We start from the raw sequence: 26,439 nt of genomic DNA on the forward strand, positions 1-26,439 counted from the left end.
CAAATGAGTAGTTGAGTCCTATGCTAGTGTTCAAGGAATATGAACCAGAAAAGGAAGGTTTTATTAAGGGGGGTCAATTTTGCTGCTCAAGACTAGAATTACAACCTAATCCCTGCTCAAGTGGGCTCGAGTGACTTGAAAGCTCAAGTCTCATCTTCAGACCAATTCTTATATGATCAAGTCCAACTGTTGGAGCAGTCAAAAAAAGGGCCAGCTAGAAAAGAAGAGCCCGAGACAAGTTCTTCACTGGCTTCAGTTTAGGCCCACCAGTCACTACAGTAGTGGGTTCCAACCACAAAAAGAGGCAAGCTAAGCAGTTGAGAGAAAGACCTGTCAAGGCTCTAGTCAAGAAGGCAAGAGGAGAGAGAGATGACCCTAATGACTTACACAACTCTGATATGGTGGTGGATGTATCACAGCCCCACCAAGATCCATGATTTGCCTAAGCTGGAACTATCGTGGGCTTAGGAACCCAATGACAGTTAAAGACCTGCATCAAAAGGTGCACAACAAGCTCCCATCCTTTGTTTTTTTTATGGAAACAAAGTGTAAAAGAATTAAAATAGAAAGACTAAAAAGGCAGCTACAGTTTGCCAACAGTTTTGTTATAGACTATAAGGGTTTGAGTGGAGGTTTGGCTTTCCTCTAGAGTGATGATGTGGAGGCTGAGGTCTTGTCCTATACTTAGAACCACATCTCCTTGCTAGTCAGAGGGGGAATGATAGAATGGATTGGGTGTTAACATGCTTCTATGGAAACCCAATTACAATGAAGAGATGGGAGAGTTGGCAGCTTCTCAAGATCCTCAAACCTGAGGAATCTATAAGGTGGTTACGTGTAGGGGATTTTAATGAGGTCCTTAGCAATGGAGAGAAGTGTGGGGGAGCTGTGAGACCATTTGATCAAATAGAGGCCTTTAGAGAAGCTATTGAGGAGAGTGGTCTCTCTGACATGGGATTTATTGGAAACAAATATAATGGTCCAATGGTAGACAAGGCCTGGCTTTTATCAAAGAAAGGCTTGACAGAGCTTTCTGCAGTATGAAATGGTCTGAGTAATTCCCAAATTCGAAAGTGCATGTTCTCCCAGCCCTGAGCTCTGATCATTGCCCATTGCTCATCACTATGGATCAGTTTTAGTGTGACATGAACAGAACTCAAAAACCTTTTCAGATTTGAGGCAAGCTAGTCCTTAAGGAATCAATGCTACAAGGTGGTAGAGGATGCCTAGAGCAAACCTAGAGTAGCTAAGAATAAACTACTCTCTGCTATTGAAGGCCTAGACAAGTGTAGACTGGAGCTATTGCAGTGGCTTAAATTGCATACATGCAATCATAAAAAAGAGATCAATGCTATTTCGAACCAGCTGTCTGATTTGCAAAAAGCTAATAATGGCCACCTCACTGAACCCATAAAGCAATTGCAAAAGAAGGTGGACAGTCTACTGGAAGAAGAACACATAAAATGGAATCAATGAGCCAAACGAAAGTGGTTGAGGGAAGGGGATCAAAATACAAAATTCTTCCATCAATGTGCCACTCAGAGGAAGAAAACCAACTGGATTAAGAAATTGTTGATGACAATGACCAAGAATTTATTTCCAAAGAAGGAATCTCAAACTTGTTTCAAGATTATTTTCAAAACTTGTTCTCTTTTTCTGATCCTATGAACATTGCAGATTGTCTTGGATCTATGGAGGCTCGTGTGACTGAGGATCAAAATAACATGTTGCTTAGACCCTACACTCAACAGGAGGTGAAGACTGCACTTTTCCAGATGGATGGCTTTAGCTCTCTAGGTCCTGATGGCTACCATGCTGCCTTCTATCAAAAACATTGGAATATTGTGGGAGACCAAGTAAGTGCAGTAGTGCTATATGTGCTGAACTCAAAAGGAAGTTTGCCTGATATTAATAGCACTTTCATTACTCTAATTCCCAAGAAAAAGAATCCCACCAAAATGACTGAATTCAGACCTATATCCTTTTGTAATGTGATATACAAGCTGATTTCCAAAGCTATTACCAACAAGCTTCAAAAAATATTGCCAAGCATTATATCCCCCTTTCAATTAGCATTTGTCCCCAACAGACTAATTTCAGATAATGCGATTGTTGCCTTTGAAGCCTTGCATACAATGAAGAGTAAAATGACAGGAAAGAAATGATATATGGCCTTAAAACTTGACATGAGCAAGGCATATGATCGAATTGAATGGAAGTTCCTAAGAGCTGTGCTAACCAAACTGGGATTCTATAACTAGTGGGTGAACCTTGTCAGTTTCTTATGCAATCGTTGTAAATGGTGTCCCTCAACCAGGTTTCCATCCAACAAGAGGGATTAGACAAGGTGATCCCCTTTCGCCTTATTTCTTTATTTTGTGTACAGAAGCCCTTAGTAATCTTATTGTTCAAGCTGAGAAAGCAGGAGTGATTCATGGTGTACCAGTTGAGTCTCTCATCTCTTGTTTGCTGATGACAGCCTTCTTTTCTGTAAGGCTAATGCTCTTGAGTGGAGAAGGTTATTCAGCCTTTTGAAAGACTATAAGAATCCCTCTGGACAGAGACTAAACTTAGAGAAGACATCCATAATTTTTAGCAAGAACACTCCTAGGTTGGCTCAAAAATACATCTTGTCACTAGCTGGAATGAGATCTGTTATGTCCTATGAAAAATGTCTGGGCTTATCATCTATTGTGGGAAGGGACATAAACAAGTCCTTTAAAGGTATCCTTGATGCAATTAGAGTGGGAATTAATGGCTATAAGGTGAAGAGTGTATCTTAAGTAGGGAATGAGATCTTTATAAAAGCGTGATTCAAGCTCTTCCCACCTACACCATGAGTGTCTTTAAGTTACCAAAAACCTTGTTGCACTCTATAAAGAGTGTCATTCATAATTTTTGGTGGGGCAAGAAGGAAAAGGAACACAAGATCCATTGGGTTTCTTGGAAAACTATGGGTAAGGCAAAATCTGGTGGGGGAATGGGGTTCAGGGACCTTCAATGTTTTAATAATGCATTGCTTGCAAAGCAATGTTGGAGGCTAGTGAAAGAACCTAACTCCAAACCATCCTTTATTTGGAAGAGTTTTCTGGCAGCTCGACATGTGGTGGTAGATGGTTCCTGCTGGAGGATTGGTAATGGGAGAAAGGTTCAAATATGGCAGGACAAATGGTTTGGTCACCCAATTCCTAGTAAGGTGCTTAGCCTAGTTGTGCATTTGGACAGTCGAGCTACTGTCTCTAAGCCGATTGATCACCACTCCATCTAATGGAAGTCTAAGCTTGTGAAGGAAGTCTTTGATGAAAGGGAGGCCAACTTGATCCTACAAACCCCTATCAGTTCTATGCATGGGAGTGACAAAATTATTTGGCAAGGTACTAAAGATGGCTATTTCTCTGTAAGAAGTGCTTACCATATGGAATTAGCTAGGGAACAAGCAAAGCAGGGTCAAGCATCTTGTAGCAATCAATTTAAGGAGGTTTGGCACACTCTATGGAAGCTGAAGGTTCAGTTGGAGATGAGGTCTTCCTATGGAGGGCTTGTCTTGAGGCTCTCCCAACCCAATCAAATCTGGCTAAGAAGAAAATTGTGACTACTCCAATATGCCATCTATGCTATAGAGAAGAAGAAAGTATGGTCCATGCTCTTTGGAGCTGTGCCTCTGTGAAGAATGTGTGGTGTCAAGCTTCAAAAAAGCTGTAGAAGATATACCTGCCTCAACTATCTTTTCTAGAACTTTTTTTCTGCCCTCATTCAGTTGACTGAAAACTAGGTGCTTCAAGAGTTTGTCATAGTGGGAGGAAGATTTGGTGGAGGAGAAATTGCTTTATCTTTAACAATGAATTCATTTATCCAAATTCACTTGTGAGGGAAGCTCGAGCCATACTTGATCTGTTGGATGAAGATGCCAGGCATAAGGACTCCAGGACTCAACAATTTTGCTCATCCCCAGCAGCATGGAAGGTTCCTCCCTTGCACTGGTTCAAAATAAATTGGGTGTATCTGTTGACAAAAAGAAGGGACTGATAGGAGTTGGTGTTGTAGTCAGAGATAGTGAAAGGCAAGTGCTAGCTACCATGAGGCAAAGCAAGAAGTTGTTTCCTGACCCCTTGCTAGCCAAGTCCTTGGTGCTCTTCTAGCTATTAAATTTGGTGCGGATCTAGGCCTTAAACAAGTCATCATAGAAGGAGATTCCTTACAAGTGATCAACTCTCTGCATGAGGATAAGGGAAAGGGAAGCAGTGCCTCTATGTTTGTTCGTGAATCAAAACTATTGTCAGAAAACTTTGCTAGAAGGGAGGTTTCTCATGTTAGGAGAAATGGTAATGTTATGGCCCATTTGTTAGCAAAAGATTCTCTTTCCATTTTAGATTTGATTGTATCGATAGAGGATACTCATCATTGTATTTTCTCTTTACTATAATGAAATGGTGAGTTTTCCTTTCAAAAAAAAAAAAAAAAAAGAATATTGGGTTGCTAGATTCCATCTCAGACAATATTAGCCCCCGAGGTTGTCAAGAAAACCTTACTCGATGGAATGCACAAAGCTAACTGTGTAGGGTCTAAATTTCGATAGACATAATATGTAGATCCTATAAACAATATAAATAAAATGCTTAATATTTTAGAATTCAGACAAAAGCTTTAGGGAATATTTACTGTCGCAAACAATAAGTTGCAGGTTTAGGTGCCCATATATTGTGCAAACTTGACGGCAAACACTAATTTAGGATACTTTACAATACCAACCGTGTAGTCAGTCAAACTGAAATAATCAATAAAGTAATAAATGGGGAATTGAATATGTTATGTTAGCAACTATATAATCTAGGAAATGAGTGTTGTTGGAGTTACACTGCAAACGTATAACCGGGATAGTTTAGATTACTTTGCAGATCAGCTGCAAACTAACGTCTATGTGAACTCCTGCTATAAATGTCTTCAGAATCAAGTGAAGGGTTGGTTAATCTTCTGCACTTGTAATCAACGCCGGCTTGCCAAGTTTCTGCTTTTAAGCACAAGATGCCAGTCAGCAAGAACTGAATTGTATTAATAAACATCAATCAGATTATGAAATACAGAACTGAAACTTTATATCTTGTATTCATGCCTTTTTCTCTTCCAGCAAAAAAATTGTCTTAAAACGGTAGACAATAATTCTTATTATACATTACATAATACGAATTTAATTTCAAATTGATCCATTCAAAACATTAAGGAAAGAGAGTAATTGCTTTTTCTTTTTCCTTTTATGATAATTGATTATAAATAAATTTTTATAAACTCGAAATGAAATTCAGTAGAATCAGTGCACAGATAAATATATAAATGTGCGTGAACGCACAGGTGCAGTTCAACGATTAAATGATAACCGGGAGATATATTCTCGACGAAGTGATAATGTGATAAGAGAGCACATAGATGATTTTATAAGTTATGACGACAAAAGCAGGTATAAAGATTAAAATCGCCACATTTCATACCCTGCAAAGCTGCAATTCAGAGGAACATGACTCCCTACTAGTTATTGACGCCAATGAACCAATTCAAGAAGATACCAATTGTAACTCGGTACATGAGTATTTTTCAAATTACCCCCACAAATACCAATCATCTTAGTAACAGCCTTCTTGACTATAATGATCTGCATTATTTGTCTGCTATGAAGCATCTCAGGGGGAAATATATAGCAGCCAAACAGAATAAAATAGAGCTGCCATCAATTGGTGATTGTATTTTGAACCATCTAGCTTTTCATGAGATCATAAAGTAGTCCAAGTAGTGAAGTACAAGATGAAGATGGCGATTGTTACATAAATTCGAAGAATTAAACCATTAACATCATCAAGGGGTGTCCAGACACTTCTGACAAACACCCAAATGTACTAGGAAAAACTATATATCAATTAATAATGGCTTGACATCAAAACTAGCATGAGTGGAACACAAATTCTACAACCCATGAAAATGCAATCCTCACACAATAAAAAAGAAGAAAACAAACTAAATGACTTAATAGCCAAAAGAAAACCCCAACTTTCAGATATAAGCCTCCGGATACAATCCTCATATGCCAATCAAATCATATTTCTACCAACTTCTTTGGAAGTTTAGGACTTCTTACCTCATTTAACGCAGAATGGGTTAGTTGTTCGAGTTCATATATTTGTTGCACTGTCATCCCATACCACTCATCGATCCAACTAAAGCAATTACGGTGACTTTCCAAAAATAGTGCCTTTTCACCCTACCAAAAGCAGGAAAAATGATCAATATGGCTTTTCATTTTTGGAGGCAAGGAAAAGCTTAATGAATTCTATTTATCTTATTTATAATGAAAAAGTTAGAGCATGTAAACTACGCCAAAAACAAATATACAAATTATAGAACATACAGCTAACCAGTAAAGTTAATGGTACTTTAAGCAAGTCAGTAAAAGTAAGTCCAAGGATTTCTCTCTCTTTCCATGTACAATACTTCTTTACCAACACCATCTATTCAGAAAGGTCTCTACATTGTCGAAGTCAGCCAACTATGTTGACATCATCCATTCAGATACAATGTTTTGGTTATGGCTACACTACTAGTTCTTAATTCCTATTTTTCTGGTTCTGTTGGCCAGTGGTCTTATGCTGTAAGGAGGAGTAACACCTTATTAAATGATTTGAGCTCAAAATGATCATCTTATGCCATAACGTGTAGTAAAAAACAACATGATTGAGAGGGGATAAGTCAATCGTGTGTTATGCAGGATGCCAAGGAACATTGTATGTAACGTGTATGGATTGTGAATGGAAAATTGGTATTCTTATGGATGAATTTAACGGAAATGAATACTAATGAGATGTTGTGGTCAGTTATGTTATATGCAATGGCATACGGAGATGGATAAAGCATTAAAACTGGTATTTACATGCATACTTGTGTTGCTGTACTACATAACTTTTGATTGAAGGTACACTCGTACATGTTGGCTTTAGCTAACCGCTCACTTGATTACGTACTAGCACTGGTTAACTTGCTAGTCAATCGTCAAACTCACCTCTTTTTTATGTCAATTGATGTCTTGGATATACTGTGACAGGCCACTTAATGGTCACAAATGGAAAGATAACCACCAGGACTTTGGCAATCATTCACCCGCGACTTGGTAATGGACCTTAGAGTGACATATTGGGTGATTGTTTTCTCTAATGTTTTCACCTGTTAATTTGTATCTACCCCCACTAGCACCTGTCCACCTTAACGAGCCATTGCCTAAACACATGTACCGATCCCTCCACCAGCAGGAGATAATCCAGTAACCCCTCTTAAGGATGGGGACATTTGTAGTACAAATGACTAGGCCAGCTACGGTAACAACTGGCAGCCTACCAAAGAGTTTAAGGTTGACTAGTATTTTGTTAAAAGTGTAGTGTGGTATCTATGGTATGAACTCTCCGATGTTAATAACCTAGCTATGAAAAGGTATGTATATATGTATATTTTGGACAACTAGCCTTGGAAGACTGCTATGTTCTGTAATATATTATCTGGTATATTTCCCGCTGATATATTAGTACTTTTTTATTGGAAGATTAATTCTAAAAAAAATGGATCAAGTAAATGAATCCATAAAAGAATAATTAGACTTATAATGGAGTCTAACTGGTTTGGTCCCAAGTTTAGCACCAAAATTAGGATATGTGCTACTTTCCGCTTTGTGCACGGTGGCTTTGGTTCTTGATCTAGTCAGGGTCGTGACATTCTTACTCCTTTTGGAGATGTGTAAAACAAGACATGACCTTCCACTTTCAGCTCAAAAACCTTAGATTCTACAAAGAATTGATTCAATACCTACCCCCCCCCCCCCCCCCCCCCCCCCCCCCCCCCCCATGCTCTCCTAAAACACCAACGACTCAATAGTGGGAAAAGAGGAATGTAGTTGTGAACTCAATAATTCATCCCATGAATTACTAAAAACCTAGGTTTTAAGCAAGGCTCGAAAAATTGAAATCGGGTAAGGACCGAATCAATGGATTGGGCAATTCAACAAATTGAATAGGGTGATTCATGAAAATTTTGAATCAGTTATTTCGAAGTTGATAAAAAGTATTAAAAACCATATATAATGCAATTCAAGCATTTTATATCACGTACAAAAGAGTATAAAATATAAATTCATTGACTAGTTTCAATAAAAATATGATATGAACGAAATAGTTTCAATAAATATGGAATTTATGTATTTAACCTTAATTGTCCACATTTTTTTGCCTCATATATGAAGAAGATAGCACATGGCAAATGTAGTATTTTATGCACAACCACAAATTTAATATAAAATACTAATTCATCTCCTATTTTTGCTCAACTAAATAAAATAAAGAACTACATGTTTCATCTTTCAATTTTTCTGCGATTCTTATTGAATACAATGATGAAAAAGTTAATATATGTTTAGTTCTATTATATTTTTGTACAAAGAAAAAAAAAAAAAAAAAAGCAACTCAGTTGTTAGGCAACATAAAAATAAATAAAGTTTAGAATCGGTCTGAATTGATCGATTGAAGCGATTCAATGAAAGATTGGAAATTTTCACTAAAATTGGATCGGTTTTTTACCGATTCAATTTGAATCGAACCGTTTTTTCGAGCCTTGGCTTTAAGTAGTGTGTGTGTGTGTGTGTGTAGAGAGAGAGAGAGAGAGAGAGAGAGAGAGAGATCACTGCTGCTCTAGCTTTTTTCCACTGATTTTGAAGATAGAAGAATTGGTCATGCACACAAAAGCAAATTGAGCATATACAAATTGATCCATGATCATAAGTAATAATCAACTTTTTTCTAGAAGTAAAGATATCATGCTTCTTTTCATAAAAAAGTGCCAGGGGCAGAACCCAAATACATTTGGGTATGCATAAGAGACCTACTTTAGGAAATGGTAGGATAGCAATGGCTAATGAAATCTACAAGAGAGAAAAAAAGGAGTATTGTTATGAACTATAGTCCATTCATACAAAGACATAAGCATGAAAGTGTTCAACTATGCTAGTGTTCTCTCACGCTCTTCAAAGTTTCGTGCATTACGCTCATTCCAGTACTCCATTTTAAGCACAAAGGAGCCATTCTTCTGATGTATATGTCCATATTTCCACTTAGGGTACCTCCCCAAGCCACCATTAGCTCCATCACATAGAGCGGCTTCAGCCATTCTATCCTAAGAAGTTGGGAGACCGATGCCCACATGGCCCTTTCCACTTCACGTAGCAACAGGTGGTCAATGGTTTCTTCGCAGTTCTTGCACACGCAACACCAATATCTAAAACCGCTGTCCATATAAAGAAAGCCACCCTAGAGAGTGCCTTGTTTGGCCGTATACTTTTTCCAGGGAAAGAAGCATACAGCCACAAGATGTAGAATGCTATAAAATGATTTTGAATCCACCCCATTTTGTCCTGTACCTTGAGAAGTGAAGTGAGGACTCCACATCCCAATCCTGCACTAATCTATTGAAGGATATGCTCCTCTAAGGACAGCCATTCATAATCTAGAGAAATTCATGCATTGAAGCCTCCCTGTAAGAAGAGATACTATAACAGTCCAGGGTATATTTCTTTCAAGACTTGATCTCAGCACCACATACACTGCCAAAACCTAATGCTACTCCAAAGGACCCATTAAGTGAGTTAGTACACCATCCAAACCCACAAGCTCCCATACTTTGCTTCCACCACAAGTTGTCATAGAGCTTCTCTCTCCGTTGCATCGTGCCAAAACCACTTGCCTAGCATTTTCCGATTAAAAACAAGCAGGTTTTTTACACCAAAACTACCAGAAGAGACCAGAGCACTTAATATTGACCAGTTGACTAGATTACATTTACCCATACCTTCCAAGCCACCCATAGGAATTCCTTTCGAATATTCTCAATGCATTTTACCACACCTACAGGGGAAAAGGAAAGAAGAACAGAACATAGGTTGGTAAGTTAAATAGAGTACTCTTGATCGAGGTCATCTGGCCCCCTTTTGACGGATATAGACATTTCCAGCCAGTCAGCCGCCTTTCCATTTTCTCAATAATGCCATCTAATAGTGATTTACCTTGTACGTTGCCTTTCCATAGAAAATGACAGCACCCTACATCCAAGGACAGTAGCTAATGACCCCATATCTTCCACATCACCAGCCGAAAATGATTCTGATTTAGCCAAGTTAACTTTCAACCCCAATACAGACTCAAAGCATAAGAAAAAGTATTGTAAGCAGTGAAATTGCTCTAGGTCATTCTTACAGAATATCAGAGTATCCTCCGCAAAACGAAGGTGAGCCACAATCTGCTTGTTCATGTTCCTTTGACCCACTGAAAAGCGATAGGAGTCCCCTATCCACAGTTACACATATCATTATACTCAGAACTTCCTTGACCACTACAAAGGTCAGAGGGGAGGATAAGGGCCACCTACGCAGACTGCAAAAATAGCTAATGAAGCCCAATAGTGTACCATTAATCAAGACACAGAAACACAAAGTAGAGATACAATGAGCTATCCACTCGTACCATTTTGACCCAAACACACATCTTCTCAGCAAGTAAATAAAAAGTCTCAATCAACACGGTCAGAGGCCATTTTTAAATCCAGCTTACATAACACACATGGGATCCCGGGACGAATTCTACTAGCTAGACATTCATTGCTAATTAGAACCTGATCTAAAATCTGTCTCCCCCTGATGAAGGCATTCTGGGCCCTGGGTATTCCCCTATCCATTGCCACTTTCATCCTGATAGATAAGACTTTAGAGATAATCTTGTAAACACCTCCACAAGACCAATGGTATGAAAATCCTTCATCTCCACAATCCCAACTTTTTTTAGGAATGGTTGCCATAAAGGTGGCATTAAGGCTTCATGGGAATTTCCCCTGATAGAGAAATTCCTGGAACACACTCATTAATGTTGACTAAATAATTTGAATTGAAAGTAATATATCAAGAATGTTTGATACAAAAAAGGCATTACCGCTATTAGAGCTTGTTCAAGTCGGGATCCAAAACCCCAGTATGGTGCATCAATTGTTACCAATTTGTATGCCGTCATAACAGGATTACACCTATTCTGCAAAAGAATTTCATGGCTAAATCACAACGTTTTTTTTTTCCACAAGGATTTATGAAACATGGAAAATCAGAAAGCGCACCATAATTGTTACAAGATATTTGATCCATAAAATTGAGAAAGAGAGGGTGGGGGGAGGGAGGAGGGGGAGGAGTGGGGCTTTTCATGGAAGGTGAAAGCTACAAGACAATTGAAAAAATCCCACAAAAGCCATCAAAGGGTGAGAGAGCTGACAAGCAAACATGAAACTAAGAAAAGATAAAACAATAGAAGGAATGCCAGCGAAGTTCCTTGCTAGTGGCATCTGTAACATATAAAGGAAATTCCAACCTGCCACCCCTCCAAAAGTGGACCACGGCCGGTTCTTTCTGATTTGAATTCAGAGAAGTCCACATCATTATTTCCAACTAGATAACTCCAATAATTGCCTTCAGAAGAAGCTATATCGATGTATTCCACTTCCCTGACTGCCAGTTGTTCTTCACTTAGACCATGAACCTACAGCTACACAGTGAGAAATGCCAAAAAAGCAAACAACAAAGGTAGAAAAAATGCAAATATACATTTGATAAAACGTTAGAGACATAGTTTTTAAATGCCAATTATATCGTGGATCGATTTATCATGTTTTTGTAATTTATATGACAAAAAGACACGAACATGCAATCAAATTTCTAAAAAAATATACACACGGAAGTATAAAATACACTTTTTTTTTCTATATGACCTTGGTAAATAATCAAGTAATGAGATATTTATCATCACTTAGGCAGTAACATTTAAGGAATATGGCTAAATAAATAAAAAATGATATATTTGAAATATCCAAAATTTCATAAATTATCACACAATTTCAAGTACAAAACTTGCTGGTAAAGAATTCACACTTCACATTTAAATGGATCACACCCAAAAGTGACAACACACGATAAAGAACACGAATAATCGTCTTTTTTTATAGGTGAAACACAAATAATCTTCTTGTTTACCATCTTTGTCATCTTTTAAACTAGAATAGGCTACCTAGATACAAGAACACACCAAAAATAGTCATCCAATAAAATCTAACAATCACAAACTAAAAATAAATGTTCCAATAAGAATTCTCCACAATATCCTAAATACAAAGGATAAAAATAAATAATAGTTGAAGAGTTTTGAAAAAGAACTTTCCTTAAGAGGACTTCTTCTTCTATATCTAAGAATAAAAGCAAAGCTATGGTGGAAAAAAATTTCCAAGACGAAAGCAACAAAAAGATAAAAGGGACAGGAAGAGAAGAAAAAAAGAGAGCTTTTAGATAGCTTTTTTTCCCTTAAAACTTGGGTAAGCCATTAGAGATGATTGGGAACACAAGCAAAGAAAGATTACATATTTACACATGGATAAGCAAAAAGCCATATCATGTGATGTAGTGATTCTTCAATTTGAAACAATTTGCACGATACACCTCACTGTGTCCTACCATTCAAGAGCCTCTTAAATATACCCATAAGATTCAGAAATTTTACAAATGATTCACTTTGAATCAGACAATAATGATACAATTTCTTAAGACTGTAAAAACTATGGTTACAGGCATTCAATTGCTAAAGAATAGATATAGATATGGAGTGGCCAAAGAAACCAACAAAATGGAAACATAAAATACTATGCAAAAACATATATGATGACAATTCAAAGGTATGCAACTGCTTGTGTCTTAACAAAAAATGCTAGGGTCTGGATAAAGCTATAACTTTGAGTAAATAGGGTCAAAGAGAAAGAGAAACTTCCAAAAGAAACCTACATTTTCTGACTGCCCTTTGTCAGGCCTATGAACTGTTTCAAGGGTTAACTGAAACCTGGGAAAATATGGGCACTGCAGAAATGCAAAACCGATAAGTGTGCTCTTCAGTGTTAACACTTGCCCACAAACATTTATTGAATGTGAAAATAAATTCAAGAAGTTGTTACCTTCATCACTGCGTAATGTGGCATCCATATGAAAATCACAACCAAAAAAAGCATATTAATGCAAGTTCTAAAAGAAACATGTTACACAAGGTACCATGATGAAGTGGCAAACCTGATTTGCATTTTGGGAATGCATTCCAGGCTTCCTCTTTCACGATGAGAGCATCTGATGGTGCAAAAGTAGTAAGCCAAGAAGGAACTTTGCTGCAACAAGAATTACATGAGTATGAGAATTTAAAAATTCTAACAAGATATTCCAAGAAAAACGAAAAGGAAGTACGAAAAAAAAAAAAAAGGAATCCACAAAAAATTTGCAGATGTAGCAGATCTTACAAATTCATGATAGTAATTATAAAAATTATAATTAAAGTTATCGTTTGATAGTATTAATACTTGTGCTAGTCACATTTGCACAAGCATATAAGGATACAATTCAATAGATTATCTCAACTGCCACATGCAGCGGTCATAATCTTATTAGATGCATAAAGGCAAACACCCTGTCAAAGATGACACTATTAGTGCCCTACAAAAAATTTCAGGTCACTCGTGACTCAGCTCATGAAATGCAATTAAAATAGTTCAACTTTCTCAGTTGATGAGGCAATAAAACAGTTCAGATTTTACAGACACACTAACTAACTAACTCAATGATAAAGGGCCTTAAAGAACAGACACACAACTGTCAAATGCAAACTCACAATTCAATAACAACAATTTCTACCACACTTTAAACTCATTGCCTGTCCAATTACCTTTGAAGGCGATAAATTTTGTTAGTGTATCGACCCTTCCCAAGCACATTATCTTCAAAGGATCTGTTCTCTACGACTTCTATCCCTTCATCGCCGGTTGTGTGCTGTTGTGACATCTTCATGACTATGTACATATGTGCCACATGATACTGCATTGTAGACATGAAATTAGAGACAAACTCAAAATTGACTAAAATAGGTTAGTTTCAATGGGTACTTAATAATTACACATTTGGTGAATCACGGAAGTCTTAAGCATGTTTTCTTGGTTTACCTCTTCCAATGACATGGGCATAACGATCCGACTTTGCAGAAGTACCCCGATTGAAAGGTTATAGGTTAAGGAAACCTCCAAAAAGAACAGATGACTAATTTTTTGTAATAAGTATTGGATAACAAAAAAAAAAAAAACTGGAAATAGCTATCTTTCATTGACCCCAAGAAGCATAAGCCGGATCGAACTGCTTAAAACTAGCACAAAACAAACACTGAGTGAAACGATATCTTAGTAGTAAACACAACATTGTAGACTATATGAAGTTAAAATAATTTGAAACTGAGAGCTAAAGAAAATGAATATAAGGAACAATAGTCAGGTAAAAGGAATATATATCTGGAAACAATATTGCAAGAGTCGGAATTTGGGGATAACCCAAGCCATACAGCAATAACAAAATTAAAAAGAAAAAACCTTAGGACGTGTTCGGCCTCACTAATTATATTGAAGTCAAACACTACCAAGAAATCTCAAAAACTAGAGATTGAGAATTTAATCTGAATGGATAAAAAAAGTCTCATCTTCAATGTTCAGTTTGGTTAGTGAGACAAAGAACTACCAAGTTCTCGTAATCGTACCTAGTAAAACACAAACGCCACCATGCCAAAACACAAAAGCAACAAACTTGCTCAAAATTGAACCAAAGAGAAACAAAAAGGATACAACTCCTTGATTTGAACCATCTCTCAAAAATGAGACCAAGAAAATGAGCTCCGGCTTCAAATGCAAACAAGAGTTCGGAGAGACGAAGGAGCGGAAAGGTATAGACTATAGACAGGGATATAAAAAAAGGATGCTCCAGCACCGGGCAGCGAAGAAATTACAAAGGAATATGCTTTTGAGAACGCGTATAATGTAAAGCGCGCCTAAATAATGGTTGTAACTTGCGTTAGCGTAAACGCCAAGTCGTCAGCAAGTCCACGACGGATTCGTTTGTACCGTTTCCGATGTCAACTCCAAACCCCTTTCTTCCAAACTTTTCTTCTTTTTTTTGCAAAAATAAAATGCTACAGTTTTAAAGATGAAATCCAGTTTTGGAAACACGTTTTAAAATAGACCATATAAATGTGCTCTTGTTAAATTATATATTTCTATTCAAATAACTTTTCAAATAATTTTAAATTCATATATATATAAATATTTATGTATCGGACAAAGATGACGGCTTGAATGGGGGTAAAGAAGGGTTGGAATTGACTTTTCCTAACCATTTTCAAAGAGGGTCCAACCAATCTGGCATCTATTTGCATGTGAAAACATAGATCTGTTGTGTCGTCAAATCTGACTTTCTCAAAAGTCTATTACAATTGAAAATTAATGAGCGGTTTGGATAATAAGATGATTTTAAATGGGTTTAATAAAATATTATTTTTTAATATTATTATTATTTTAGAATTTAAAAAAGTTGAATTATTTATTATATTTTATATAAAAATTTAGAGAAATTATAATGATGAAACGAGATAAAATGAATTGAGAATGTTTAACCACTAATAAGAATAATAATAACACTTTATATTTAGATTCTATAATATATTGGAAAATCCTACTCTATCTACCAGTACCGAGAATATCTACCGACAGTGGATACCAATTGTATTTTTTTTTTTTTTAACTTAAAAGTTAAGAAAGCATTTTTTAATGACTTTGTAAATTTTTTTCTTTTTTAAAAAAGTATTTAAGGTGTTTAAAAAAATATTTGAAAAAAAAATTACATGATTGGTGAGGATTCTCTGAGTGTAGTAGTATCACCCTAATATATTATATTTTAAGTAAATACAAAAGTCGACTTAAATAAAAAGTCCATTTAAAATCTGACATATTGACTGATATGATTTGAAAACGATAAAATTTAAATTTAAGATGAAGAACAGTTTTTCTTACAATATACTATATGATTAGTAGCTGCTGCCCAGCAACTGGCAAGAACCACGCAAAACTTGACCTTCTCGATTGTTAAGATGACATGTCACTCTTAATAATATATAAAAACAAACGATGAAAAATTGCGTAGTAATTCATTTTTCAACAAATTTCGGCTTAAAACAACTACATCAGTGAGTATCCGAATTGCTGCCACCAGCTCAAGCACAATTTCTTGTACAATGTTTTTAGTGACAAAATAAAAGTTAAATGATTTTGTTTTTTTCACTTTTTTGGGGATCCCATGGAGAGTGTGGATCCGATGATATGAAGTATAATCCCCTGTAGCTATGCTACCCCCTACAGGTTCAAAAGAAACAATATTTCCAACATCCGAAAATATCTGATATGGGAAGAGTCTAATGACTTGATCGCATATGACCCGATTCTCCAAACGAAAAATCTGAGTTCAAAACCTCTCACCCCTTGTATAATATATATATATATATATATATATATATATATATATATCTCTGATATGGGGATTCATGTATGTTGCTTTGCTGTCTACTCCATTTTGTCTACTTTCCAAATATATATCACCTGTAAAACTTAGCTTACACTCTGTTGAGATTTAACCTCAGATTTCTTGCTATAGATGCCTTCACCATCAAGTGGTGATTCCCCCCTAAAATGTTCAATGCTCATCATCAGAGCTGGCTTGACAATTCCCTGGTTTAGATCACAGGGAGCCAAATGAAAACTTAATGATCAAAGATTACACAAAAATGAGGCAATAAAAGGCAGAAACTTCAAGATTTAAACAATAACCAGAATTATACTTGGGCCAGTCAGTGGTTTGCTAACAAATATAAAAACAGTATTCACAATTATATTTCCACTTCCCATCCTGGAAACATGCAGTACCCAGCAGCACGATCCAACTTAATTTGATAGTAATAAGTTGTATATAACTCACCACTAATAACTCACGATAACATCAGTTCTTTGACTCTTTCTATATCCTTTACAAAGAAGAAAGGAACCTTCTTTGATTCCAACTGGTCTGTAATAGAGACCTTGTTTTAAATAGAAGGGGACAACTAAATAGAACAGCTTGACTTGGGGGATGCTAGTAGTCTCATGAAAATGTATACATATGGAGTTTTCATGATTCAGAAACTAATCAAATTCATATAAAGTGTATTATTTTGAGCACACAGAAAATGTTGTGAAATGAAATCATAAGTATTTATCGTTGTAAAATTCTAACTTAACAGTAACTTCACCTTTATTTTGTAAATAGTCTGTCTCTGAAGATTGAAGAATATAGTTAGTACCTTATATATGCCATTAAGGGAAGAAAGTTTTTTTAAAAATCCATCTTTTTTAAGTGCTTAATGACCGCAAACAATCACTGGAATATACAGGACAGGAATGACCAGATGCCAGTTACTATTATTATGAAAAAAATTAAGTAAAAATCCATTCTCACGAGACCTAGCCCCCCTGGCTCTCTCTCTCTCTCTCTCTCTCTCTCTCTCTCTCTCTCTCTCTCCTCCTTTTTCTTTTGTAATAATTTATCAAAAACTCAGCAAGGACTATCATCCATCCAGGTCAGTGCCAGGATACAAGATGCTACACCATACCCCCCCTCCCCCCCTCCTCCTCCTCCTTCTCCTCCTCTTATAAGCATGCATTTACATGTACTCTTTTGCAAGAGAAGCACAATTATGTTTTGCACAGAAAGCAATAAACTTATCACGTTAATACTCAAGTGAAGTGGTAAAATTCATGCATATATTTCCAGTTTTATCAATATCCTACCAACGAGTTTAAGAAGTTGGAATCTTCTTACCTCATTTAATGTAGAGTCGTTTGGTTGCAAGAGTTCATCTATTTGTTGCACTGTCATCCCATACCATTCATCAATCCAACCAAAGCAATGACGATGACTTTCCAAAAAAAGAGCCCTTTCACCCTATGCAATACAAAATACTTAAGTTAAAGAGAACACATGAATAAATTTGTTATTTTTGTTTTCTTGCTTGGGGTTGGGGGTTGAGGGATTAAGGAAAGACCTGACACTAGTACCCTAAAGTAATTTAATCATTGCTCATGAAAAATGCTATACGGTATGTAGATTAATTTAATAAGTTGAAGGTTTTTTCCTGACTTTCCACTTATCCGTTCTTCATGTTCTTTACTCTATTATTTTTTTCTCAACTTTAGACTGTGATCTCTATATATTCAATTATCTCAGTCCTTTCTTTTCTTTTTTCCAGCTTGAGGGATTTTGGCTTTTCAAATTACCCCCCAAGTCTTCGTCCTTGAAACTAAACATGTCACAAGGCAAATTTTGCATGAAAATATTCTAAACCATTCTCAAATTATTTCTCAAAACCTTTTTCTTTTTATCAAATGAATACATCATGAGAAAAGAGAAGAGGGAGAGCAAAGCCCAGTTGCACAGCAATATATTTTCCATACTTGCAGGGTTGCCACATCCCCTGCACTAGCAGAATCTTAGAAAATAACTAGACGAAGTACTGTAGAACTGAGAACAGGTAAGATATTGAGGATTATAATCTGATAAAGCAATGAAATGTACCATAAGAGAACTAATGGTGCAGAAAAAGTGATAATTCAGCATCCAAGCATTTTTTTTTTTATAAGTAGCATCCAAGCATTAATTATCAAGTTAACTTCTTTATAGGTACTAATTATCCAGTTAATTTGCAATCCAGTTGCAAATTTAGATTTGCACTGAAATGTTAAAGCATTGATGTCAAAACCATGTTGGCTTCGGCCTACTTCTTGAAATATGTATTTCATTGGGCAAAACAGCTTGGAAAAGTTTGAACAAAAGTCAAAAGTGATATTTCAAGATTTATTGAGGCCAAAGAGATGGTACTGCTAGCAGGGCCTGTTCAAGCCGACGACCAAATCCCCAGTATGGTGCATCAATTGTCACCAATTTGTACGCAGTCATGACTGGATCACGCCTATCCTGAGAACGAATATCAAAATAATAAATAAAAACACAAACTAATTTGTCACAAGGATTTGAAAAACGTTAAAATTAAAGGGTGCACCTTATTAGATTAGGAGAAGAAAAAAAGTGACACAGAAGAAAAGCAAATGTAATTGTGTGATGTTGAAAGATGAGTAAAGAGCACTGAAAAGGGTTCCTTTTTTACACAACAATTTGAGCCCTGATGTTAAATGACATAAGCAATCTGTGTATTCTGCCAAAAAAGAGAAGAAAAGGAATGCGAGCCAAAGTTCCATGAGACAAATAAAACACATATATTACAATTACAGAAAACTCTAACCTGCCACCCCTTTGGAAGTGGACCACGGTCAATTCTTGCTGATTTGAATTTGGAAAAGTCTATACTACAATTCCCAACTAAGTAACTCCAACAATCCTTTCCAGGGATAGCTATATCAATATATTCCACTTGCCTGGCTGCCAGTTGTTCCTTGCTTAAACCATGTACCTGGTTTGTCAGTTCACAAGTGAGTGCCAAAAAACCACCAAGAAATATAAAAGGTATAATACATTGCGATTTCATATTTGATGCACAAGTAAAGCCATGTGACTGCTAAGATCTAGATGAAGCTACATGGAAGCTAAATAACTGCGATTAGAAAGGTAGGAGTACAAGATAATGAACTTCTTAAAAACATGATACTGCCAACATAAAAAGATAGCTACACATTTTAGTATTTAGACAAAGAATGAGAGATATTCTCAGAAACAAACATTTTCCGAGTGCCCATTGTCAGCCCTGTGGACAGTTTCAATAGTTAACCGAAACCTGGTAAAGTGTGCGCACTGCACAAAAGCAAAATCAATGAATACCTAGTGCTGTGAAGTAAAACATTTTCCCCAGAATGTTTGTGGAAGTGAACTTTGATTGGAAAGAGAGAATTTTTACCTTGAGTACTGGGTAATGAGGCATCCATTTGCAGATAAAAAACCAAAAAGACATTAATACAAGTACAAGAAACACACAAGGAGGGATGTCTAGAGGACATGGCAAACCTGATTTACATCTCGGGTATGCGCTCCAGGCTTCCTCTTGCATATCAAGAGCATGTGGTGGTGCAAATTTTCTAAGCCAAGCAGGAACTTTGCTGCAGAAAGAGGTCAAGATTAAGAGATTATAATAACTGTAACTAGAAGTTACAAATTTTCATTCCAAAATGAACTTTCAAGAAACGATCCAATTCAACAAAAACAGCAAAACTAAAATCATAGAGGCCTAGGCAGGCAGGTGCTCTGTCAACATTGTGGAAGCAACACATTATCCAACTGATTGTGCCTGGTCGCACTCACCCAACATAGGAGAAGAAAAATGCTATTCATGATCCTCTTAATCATCATTATTTCATCATCCCCGAATGTGATATCAAATGATTATCATATAAGTGAAAAATAACAAATACTTTTTTAATCATTTAAGGCCACATCAGAAGTGATAAAAAATGATAATTAAACGGATAATGAATAACACTATATGAGAATGCCTTCCAACATTAGGTGTGATACTTTTTTTATAAGTAACATTAGGTGTGATAATAACATCCAGGAATTAGCAATAACATTAGGTGTGATAATAACATCCAGGAATTAGCAATCAGCCATACTTACCAAGAGAAATGCCCAATGTGGCATTCAAAACCTACAACATTTGTGCAGAAAGCCACATGAACCAAAAACAAGAATCGAGTTGCCTTAATCACTGCATTTTTTAACCACTCAAATTTGCATATTTGATACAATAATCCAGCGATAACGAGTTCTTTCCGTACAATCAAGATTACCTTTGCAGACGATAAACTTTAGAAGTGTATCGACCTTTTCCGTACACATCGTCTTCAAAGGGTCTGCTTTCTAATAGTTCAACCCGTTCAGTACCAGTGGTGTTCTTTTGCTGCATCTTCGTGACCATGTACATCTGTGCTATCCCATACTGCAATGCATACATTTAATTCTTAGAAGTGAAATGGGGTGTCACCATGACAGAGTTTTAAACGCGTTTGCTTGGTTTTACCTCTTCCAGCGACAAGGGCATGACGATCCGACTTCAAAACATCCCCATTGAAAATTTCTCAGCTAAGGAAACCTAAGAATAACTATTTGAAGAAATATGAACACCACCCGAACGAACATTAACCACTAATACAAGTATACAACAATGCATAAACTGACAAGCAAATGAACCAAACAAACACTCCAAGAACAAGATTTGTTTTTAATATTTTCTTTTCCTCATTTCATCCGATGCAAAAACATTTTAAAAATTGAAGGATACAATTCCTTGATGACACCCATCTCCAGCAGATTCCTTCTATTATGTTACTTGGCTTCCGGCGAGACTCAACCGAATTTCAAATGCAATGCAGGCAGGACCAAACGAGAGGCCAGAGATCGTGATACAGAGATCGTGGAAGAGAAAAAGAATATGCAGAGCGGAATGCGGGGTGCTGCTTTGATCTTTGATCTGAGACAAAGGGGGATGGATGACGATATTTCGTCATGAACTTTTTGGATTCTAGTGCTTTACTCATGGGGGACGGACGGTTTTCCTCTGGACTTCCAGGAAATTTCCAGCGACAGGTATTCGTTGATCATAATAAATAGAGTGATAGGCTCCCGCCAGCGGTAACAGCTGTGCGTGCCGCTAGATTTTTTTTCTTTTTTTTTTTTTTCATTTTTTTAACATATTTCAACATTTTTTAAAAAAAAAAAAAAAATATATAATGAGAGTGGCAAAATGAAAAGTCACAGTAGCATTATTCATAAATAAATATAGGTGGTACTACTGCCACCGCTCCCGACAAGGCAAATTGCATTTTTTTTCTCATACATTATTTTATATTTTTAAAATATTTTGTTTTAAAAAAAAAATCATAACATCAATAAAAAAACAAAAAAAACTTACTTAATTACTAAATAAAAACAAACAAAAAAACCTATCGGGTGAAATGATCTAGACCCATTTTCTGAATTCCAAACATTTCTAAATAATATATATGTTTTTTTAATAATATAATTTAAATATGAGAAATTGATTTTAATAAATATAGAATTGAAATTTTTAATTTTTGATAATATATATTTTTTAAGATGAATGGTTGTTGTTTGCTCTATTCATATATGACAAGAGGTGTAATATTAGATACAGTCATAAAGTACGTAAATAACATCTAATTCTTTTAAAAAATAATATAATTTATTATTAAAAAATTATTTATTTATCATGTAAATTTCGTATATATTTACCTTTTAAAATAATTTTATTCTATAATTACAACTATCATTTTTCTTTTCAATATTTATACACAGAGAAATAGGGCCGATTTTGAGAAAAACTCCGATATTATGGATGAGTAAGGGAGTAGCCCGAGAGCCCGCCGAAAAGGCAAAACTAGTCATTTTATTTTTCTTTTGTTTTATGTATTTTTTTAATCATTATAAATATTTTAAAAAAATAAAAAATTTATAATATTATTAACAAATATTTTCTTAATTAAAAAAAAAATCTCATTCGGACATAAATTCAGATCCCAAAACATTTCTGATTATTCTACGCAGGCCCATGAATCTTTCTAGACGTGCGTCAGTGTTAAAATTCGAATTAATTGGGTTACATAATCAATGATCATGGGATTCAACGAAAAATGTTTAGTTAAACTACAGAAAATTTATATAATTTGGTTCTTCCTTTTTCAACTGATTTTTATTTAAAGATAAGGAGTTGGGGTAGGGGGTTGGGATAGCAAGATTTGGATTTAATTTGATTGTCTTTTGAATTTGAAGATGAGTTGAGATAGATTATGAATAGTAATAAGATAGATTGTGAATAATAATGAAATTTATAAGTTAAAGTTGATGAATAGTAATGAATAGTAATGAGATGAGTTTAGATGAATTGAAATGAGTTGAGATGGGTTGCGAATACAAACATTTTCTTATATGCGAAGCACTTGCCCACATATTTAGGTTCCGTTTGGATAGTAATCATTATTTTTTTTTAAATTCTAACAAAAAAGTATAATAAATAATTTAATTTTTTCAAATTTTAAAACAATAATAATATTAAAAAAAATGATATTATCACAATATTTTATTTAATTTTTAACTTTTATCTAAAATTATATCATCTCATCTTATCATCCAAACTGCACATCAATAGATTTAATCATAACAATATCTAAATTATATGCAAAACTTTGACAATAAAATAAGGGAAGGACCAAAAAACTGGAATCCATAAAAATTCATAAATAAAGAGTTTTTAAAGCAGAGAAATGATATTTAAAGTTTTAAGATGTACAAGTCTCACGCATTTTTTAAAAAAAAGATTTGATAAATCGAAAATTTACATGAAAAAATATTTTTTTAATAATAGATCTCACTTTTTTTCAAATGAGTATGTTAAAGTTTTAGAATGTACAAGTCTCTCGCACTTCCTTTAAAAAAATTTGGTAAATCTAGAATTTATGTGAAAAAATATTTTTTTAATGATAGATTTCACTTTTTTCAAATGAGTATGCGGAGCTTGCACATTTTAGTATTGTATTTAGCATTACTCTTTAAATAATATCGTATTTTTTAGGAACAATTATATAGTATTGGGTCTAAAAAAGATTTTATAAAAATAAATTTATGAATTTATTTAATATGATAAGTTAAATCTATTTTATAATAAAAATATATTTAAAATTTAATATATCATATCAAATAAATTATATGTATTTTTAGTAAATCAATTATTTCTGATTACTCTTATATGGTTTATATGGTTCTTTAGTAAATAAATTATTTATGTGTACTAAGACTTGTTTGGATTGTGCAATGAGGCGAGATGAGATATTTTAAATAAATTAAATAAAATATTATATTTTAATATTATTATTATTTTGAGATTTAAAAAATTGAATTATTTATTATATTTTATATTAAAATTAAAAAAAAATTATAATGATAAGATAAAATAAGATGAATTATCTGTACAAACAAGTCAAAAACCTCACAACAAGTTGTCGAGTTGACTCTTTTTCTTTCAGTGCAAGACATCCCTACGATACATTATTCTTTTACAGATATTTTATCTGGGTGGAAGAAAGCTAATACACTTCTCTTTCTCTTGCCTCCTTTTCGTGTTTTTCAAATCTAAAGGCGCCCCGGGGGAGTCTCTAGACTCTCTACATCTCTACCCATTTGGATTTTTCTCCCTTTCTCCCCACTTGCCGAACAGGACATTTCCAGTTATTTAAAATTACAGGCTTCCACGTCATCAACTGAAAAAATAAAAGGCATGGATCAAGTTTAACCTTTTGTGCATATCCTAATCCAACAGAAATGTTATTCCAAAATTTGAAAATTAGAGCATAAGATGTTTAATATGTACTTTTTATAAATAAAAGAGATGAAATAAGTTCCATAAGATCGTAATTAAACTAAATTATTTATAAAATTAAACTACAACATTCAACAATATTATACGTATTAAGTGGGAGTCTCATTTCATCCGTACTTATAATTTTACACATATAACTATTCATATTCACAAGTCAGACATAATTCGAAAAAATAATTACGATATTTTCACTATTTTAAGATAAATTAAAGTTTGTTAAATAAATCAATACTCTAAAAAATATCATTTTGTATGGATGATCTTAGAAGTTCTCCTTCTCAAAAAATCTAGCACCCCTTCAATAATTGAGGAGGCAAGTTTATTAAGAGATTATTAAATTTGGTACACTTCCTTCTACACAATGCTTAAGATAACGAGATAAATAATAATTATGAACCTTGTTAGGTACAAGCAGTTTGGCACATCAAACCGAGTACCAATACTCACATGCCTTTTTGTTTATTGAAAATAAAAATAAAAGGAAATTTTTTTGAGAGAATAAGAATGTCTTCTGTCTCACGAAAATTATTTTCTTTTTCAATTCGCACCGTTTCATTGAACGGGCGTCTTACATTTTGCATCAGTGTGCGGTTTGGTGTCGAGCTCGCTTGCAATAAGACTTTTCCAATAATTATTATTATTTGAAACGACTAAAAAAAACAAAACAAAAAAAAAAAACAAATTCTCAATATTATAGTGGCATTAAAGCCAACATATGGGTCTAATGCAAAAAAATTAATTTCAAATGAAAATGACAAAACAAATTATGAAAGACAGATATGGATTCATTCAATTCTTTATTTGAATCGTGATTATCTGAATCCTTCACATTTAATGTTGTGCAATAATTTCGAATATGCGGATTACATATGAACATTATATACTTTCTTTGAATCCAAATCATCATATTTTAATGTAAAATATTGTTAAAAGATCATGATCTATAAAGTAAGAAAAAGTTTGAATGCAGCCGATTTGGGAGACCAATTTGCATTCAAAGTCGAATCACCTTGGCTGGTGGTCATCACGGAGCATAGGAGATGACTGACCTTGACAAAGGTGGGTCGCGCACAGAGAATTTCTCTTGAGTGGCGAAGGTAGGTTGCATGCAGAAGAGACCGTCGACCCAGAGGAGACTGACCGAAGGTTAGACGAATAGATTTGGGTGGGATTTGGGAGAGAAGAGACAAACGAAGGGGAGATGAAGGGGATCTAATGAAGCCGATATCTTCTTTTTCTTCCATTCTCTTCGTATTTTGTTTTTTTTAATATAATATAAAAATGACATTTGACACTTAGTCCACCTCAACATTGGGTACGCGATTGGTGCCCCAAACCGCTTGTACCTAGAAGAATTGCTCTACATTTCTATCCTTTTGGATTTTTCTTCCTTTCTCTCCACTTAGGACTGTTTGGATAGTGAGATGAGATAAGATGGTTATAGATGAAAATTAAAAGTTAAATAAAATATTATTAGAATATTATTTTTTAATATTATTATTATTTAAGGATTTGAAAATTTTAAATTGTTTATTATATTTTGTCTGAAAATTTTAAAAAGTTATAATAATGAAATGAGATGAGATGAGATAAAACCATTTATATATTCAAACGATGCCTTAATTTTGCTTGGATTCGGCTTCCCTCCTATAGTCAAGAACAAGATATCTTCGGTTATTAAAATTACAGTCTTCCACGTCATCAAAAGAAAAAATAAACAGCATGGATCAAGTTTAACCTTCTGTACACATCCGACATAAATGTTATTCCAAAATTTGAAAACTAGAGCATAAGATGTTTAATATATACTTTTTTATAAATAAAAGAGATAAAATATGTTAGATAAGAACGTAATTAAACTAAGTTATCTATAAAATTAAACTACAACATTCAACAATATTATACGTATTAAGTGGGAGTCTCATTTCATCCATATTTACAATTTTAGACATATAACTATACATATTCACGGGTCAGGGGTAATTCGAAAAAATAATTACAATATTTTTACTATTATAAGAGAAATTAAAGTTTGTTAAATAAATCAATACTCTAAAAA

General features: G+C 34.6%; 2 protein-coding genes across 14 annotated transcripts; both read right to left on the reverse strand.

Moving 5' to 3' along the window:
• Positions 1-4,634: 4,634 nt before the first annotated feature.
• LOC121239840 (phosphatidylinositol transfer protein 2-like) lies at positions 4,635-14,959 on the reverse strand. Of its 4 annotated transcripts, XR_005935374.1 has the most exons (11): positions 14,746-14,959; positions 14,080-14,125; positions 13,806-13,954; positions 13,163-13,254; positions 13,051-13,058; positions 12,884-12,955; positions 11,427-11,594; positions 11,001-11,096; positions 7,873-7,882; positions 7,636-7,838; positions 6,125-6,247 (listed from the first exon to the last, which is right to left on the reverse strand). XR_005935374.1 is itself a non-coding variant. In XM_041137178.1 (10 exons), exons 1-10 carry the CDS (start codon positions 14,763-14,765, stop codon positions 4,964-4,966), a joined length of 816 nt encoding a protein of 271 aa, XP_040993112.1. In that variant the 5' UTR covers positions 14,766-14,943; the 3' UTR covers positions 4,635-4,963. The 4 variants fall into 4 exon arrangements, 3 of the variants coding, with proteins under 3 accessions (XP_040993112.1, XP_040993113.1, XP_040993114.1); XM_041137178.1 differs by lacking the exons at positions 7,636-7,838; positions 7,873-7,882 and adding an exon at positions 4,635-5,005 and having other exon boundaries at positions 14,746-14,943; XM_041137179.1 differs by lacking the exons at positions 7,636-7,838; positions 7,873-7,882 and adding an exon at positions 4,635-5,005 and having other exon boundaries at positions 14,080-14,110; positions 14,746-14,934.
• Positions 14,960-16,480: 1,521 nt separating this feature from the next.
• On the reverse strand, positions 16,481-21,598 carry LOC121239939 (phosphatidylinositol transfer protein 1-like). 10 transcript variants are annotated; one of them, XM_041137342.1, is made up of 10 exons: positions 21,270-21,589; positions 21,009-21,039; positions 20,779-20,927; positions 19,997-20,088; positions 19,890-19,897; positions 19,715-19,786; positions 19,281-19,448; positions 18,860-18,955; positions 17,804-17,926; positions 16,481-16,677 (listed from the first exon to the last, which is right to left on the reverse strand). In XM_041137342.1, exons 1-10 carry the CDS (start codon positions 21,287-21,289, stop codon positions 16,558-16,560), a joined length of 879 nt encoding a protein of 292 aa, XP_040993276.1. In that variant the 5' UTR covers positions 21,290-21,589; the 3' UTR covers positions 16,481-16,557. The 10 variants fall into 10 exon arrangements, 8 of the variants coding, with proteins under 8 accessions (XP_040993276.1, XP_040993272.1, XP_040993275.1 ...); XM_041137338.1 differs by having other exon boundaries at positions 19,890-20,088; positions 21,270-21,592; XM_041137341.1 differs by lacking the exon at positions 19,715-19,786 and having other exon boundaries at positions 19,281-19,452; positions 19,816-19,897; positions 21,270-21,591.
• Between the last annotated feature and the right edge of the window lie 4,841 nt (positions 21,599-26,439).

The sequence above is a fragment of the Juglans microcarpa x Juglans regia genome, chromosome 7D (assembly GCF_004785595.1).
Source record: "Juglans microcarpa x Juglans regia isolate MS1-56 chromosome 7D, Jm3101_v1.0, whole genome shotgun sequence".
NCBI lineage: Eukaryota > Viridiplantae > Streptophyta > Magnoliopsida > Fagales > Juglandaceae > Juglans > Juglans microcarpa x Juglans regia.

Coding starts and splice junctions, on each gene's coding strand:
- LOC121239939 (XM_041137337.1), bottom strand. CDS start 21,289: ATGGGTGTCATCAAGGAATT. Junction 20,089..20,778: donor AAAGTTTATCGTCTGCAAAG/GTAATCTTGATT, acceptor CTCTTTCTGCAG/CAAAGTTCCTGCTTGGCTTA. Junction 16,678..17,803: donor ACGACTCTACATTAAATGAG/GTAAGAAGATTC, acceptor GATCTAAACCAG/GGAATTGTCAAGCCAGCTCT.
- LOC121239840 (XM_041137178.1), bottom strand. CDS start 14,765: ATGGTTCAAATCAAGGAGTT. Junction 14,126..14,745: donor ATGGTTCAAATCAAGGAGTT/GTATCCTTTTTG, acceptor CCTTTCAATCGG/GGTACTTCTGCAAAGTCGGA. Junction 13,255..13,805: donor AAAATTTATCGCCTTCAAAG/GTAATTGGACAG, acceptor TTCTTGTTGCAG/CAAAGTTCCTTCTTGGCTTA.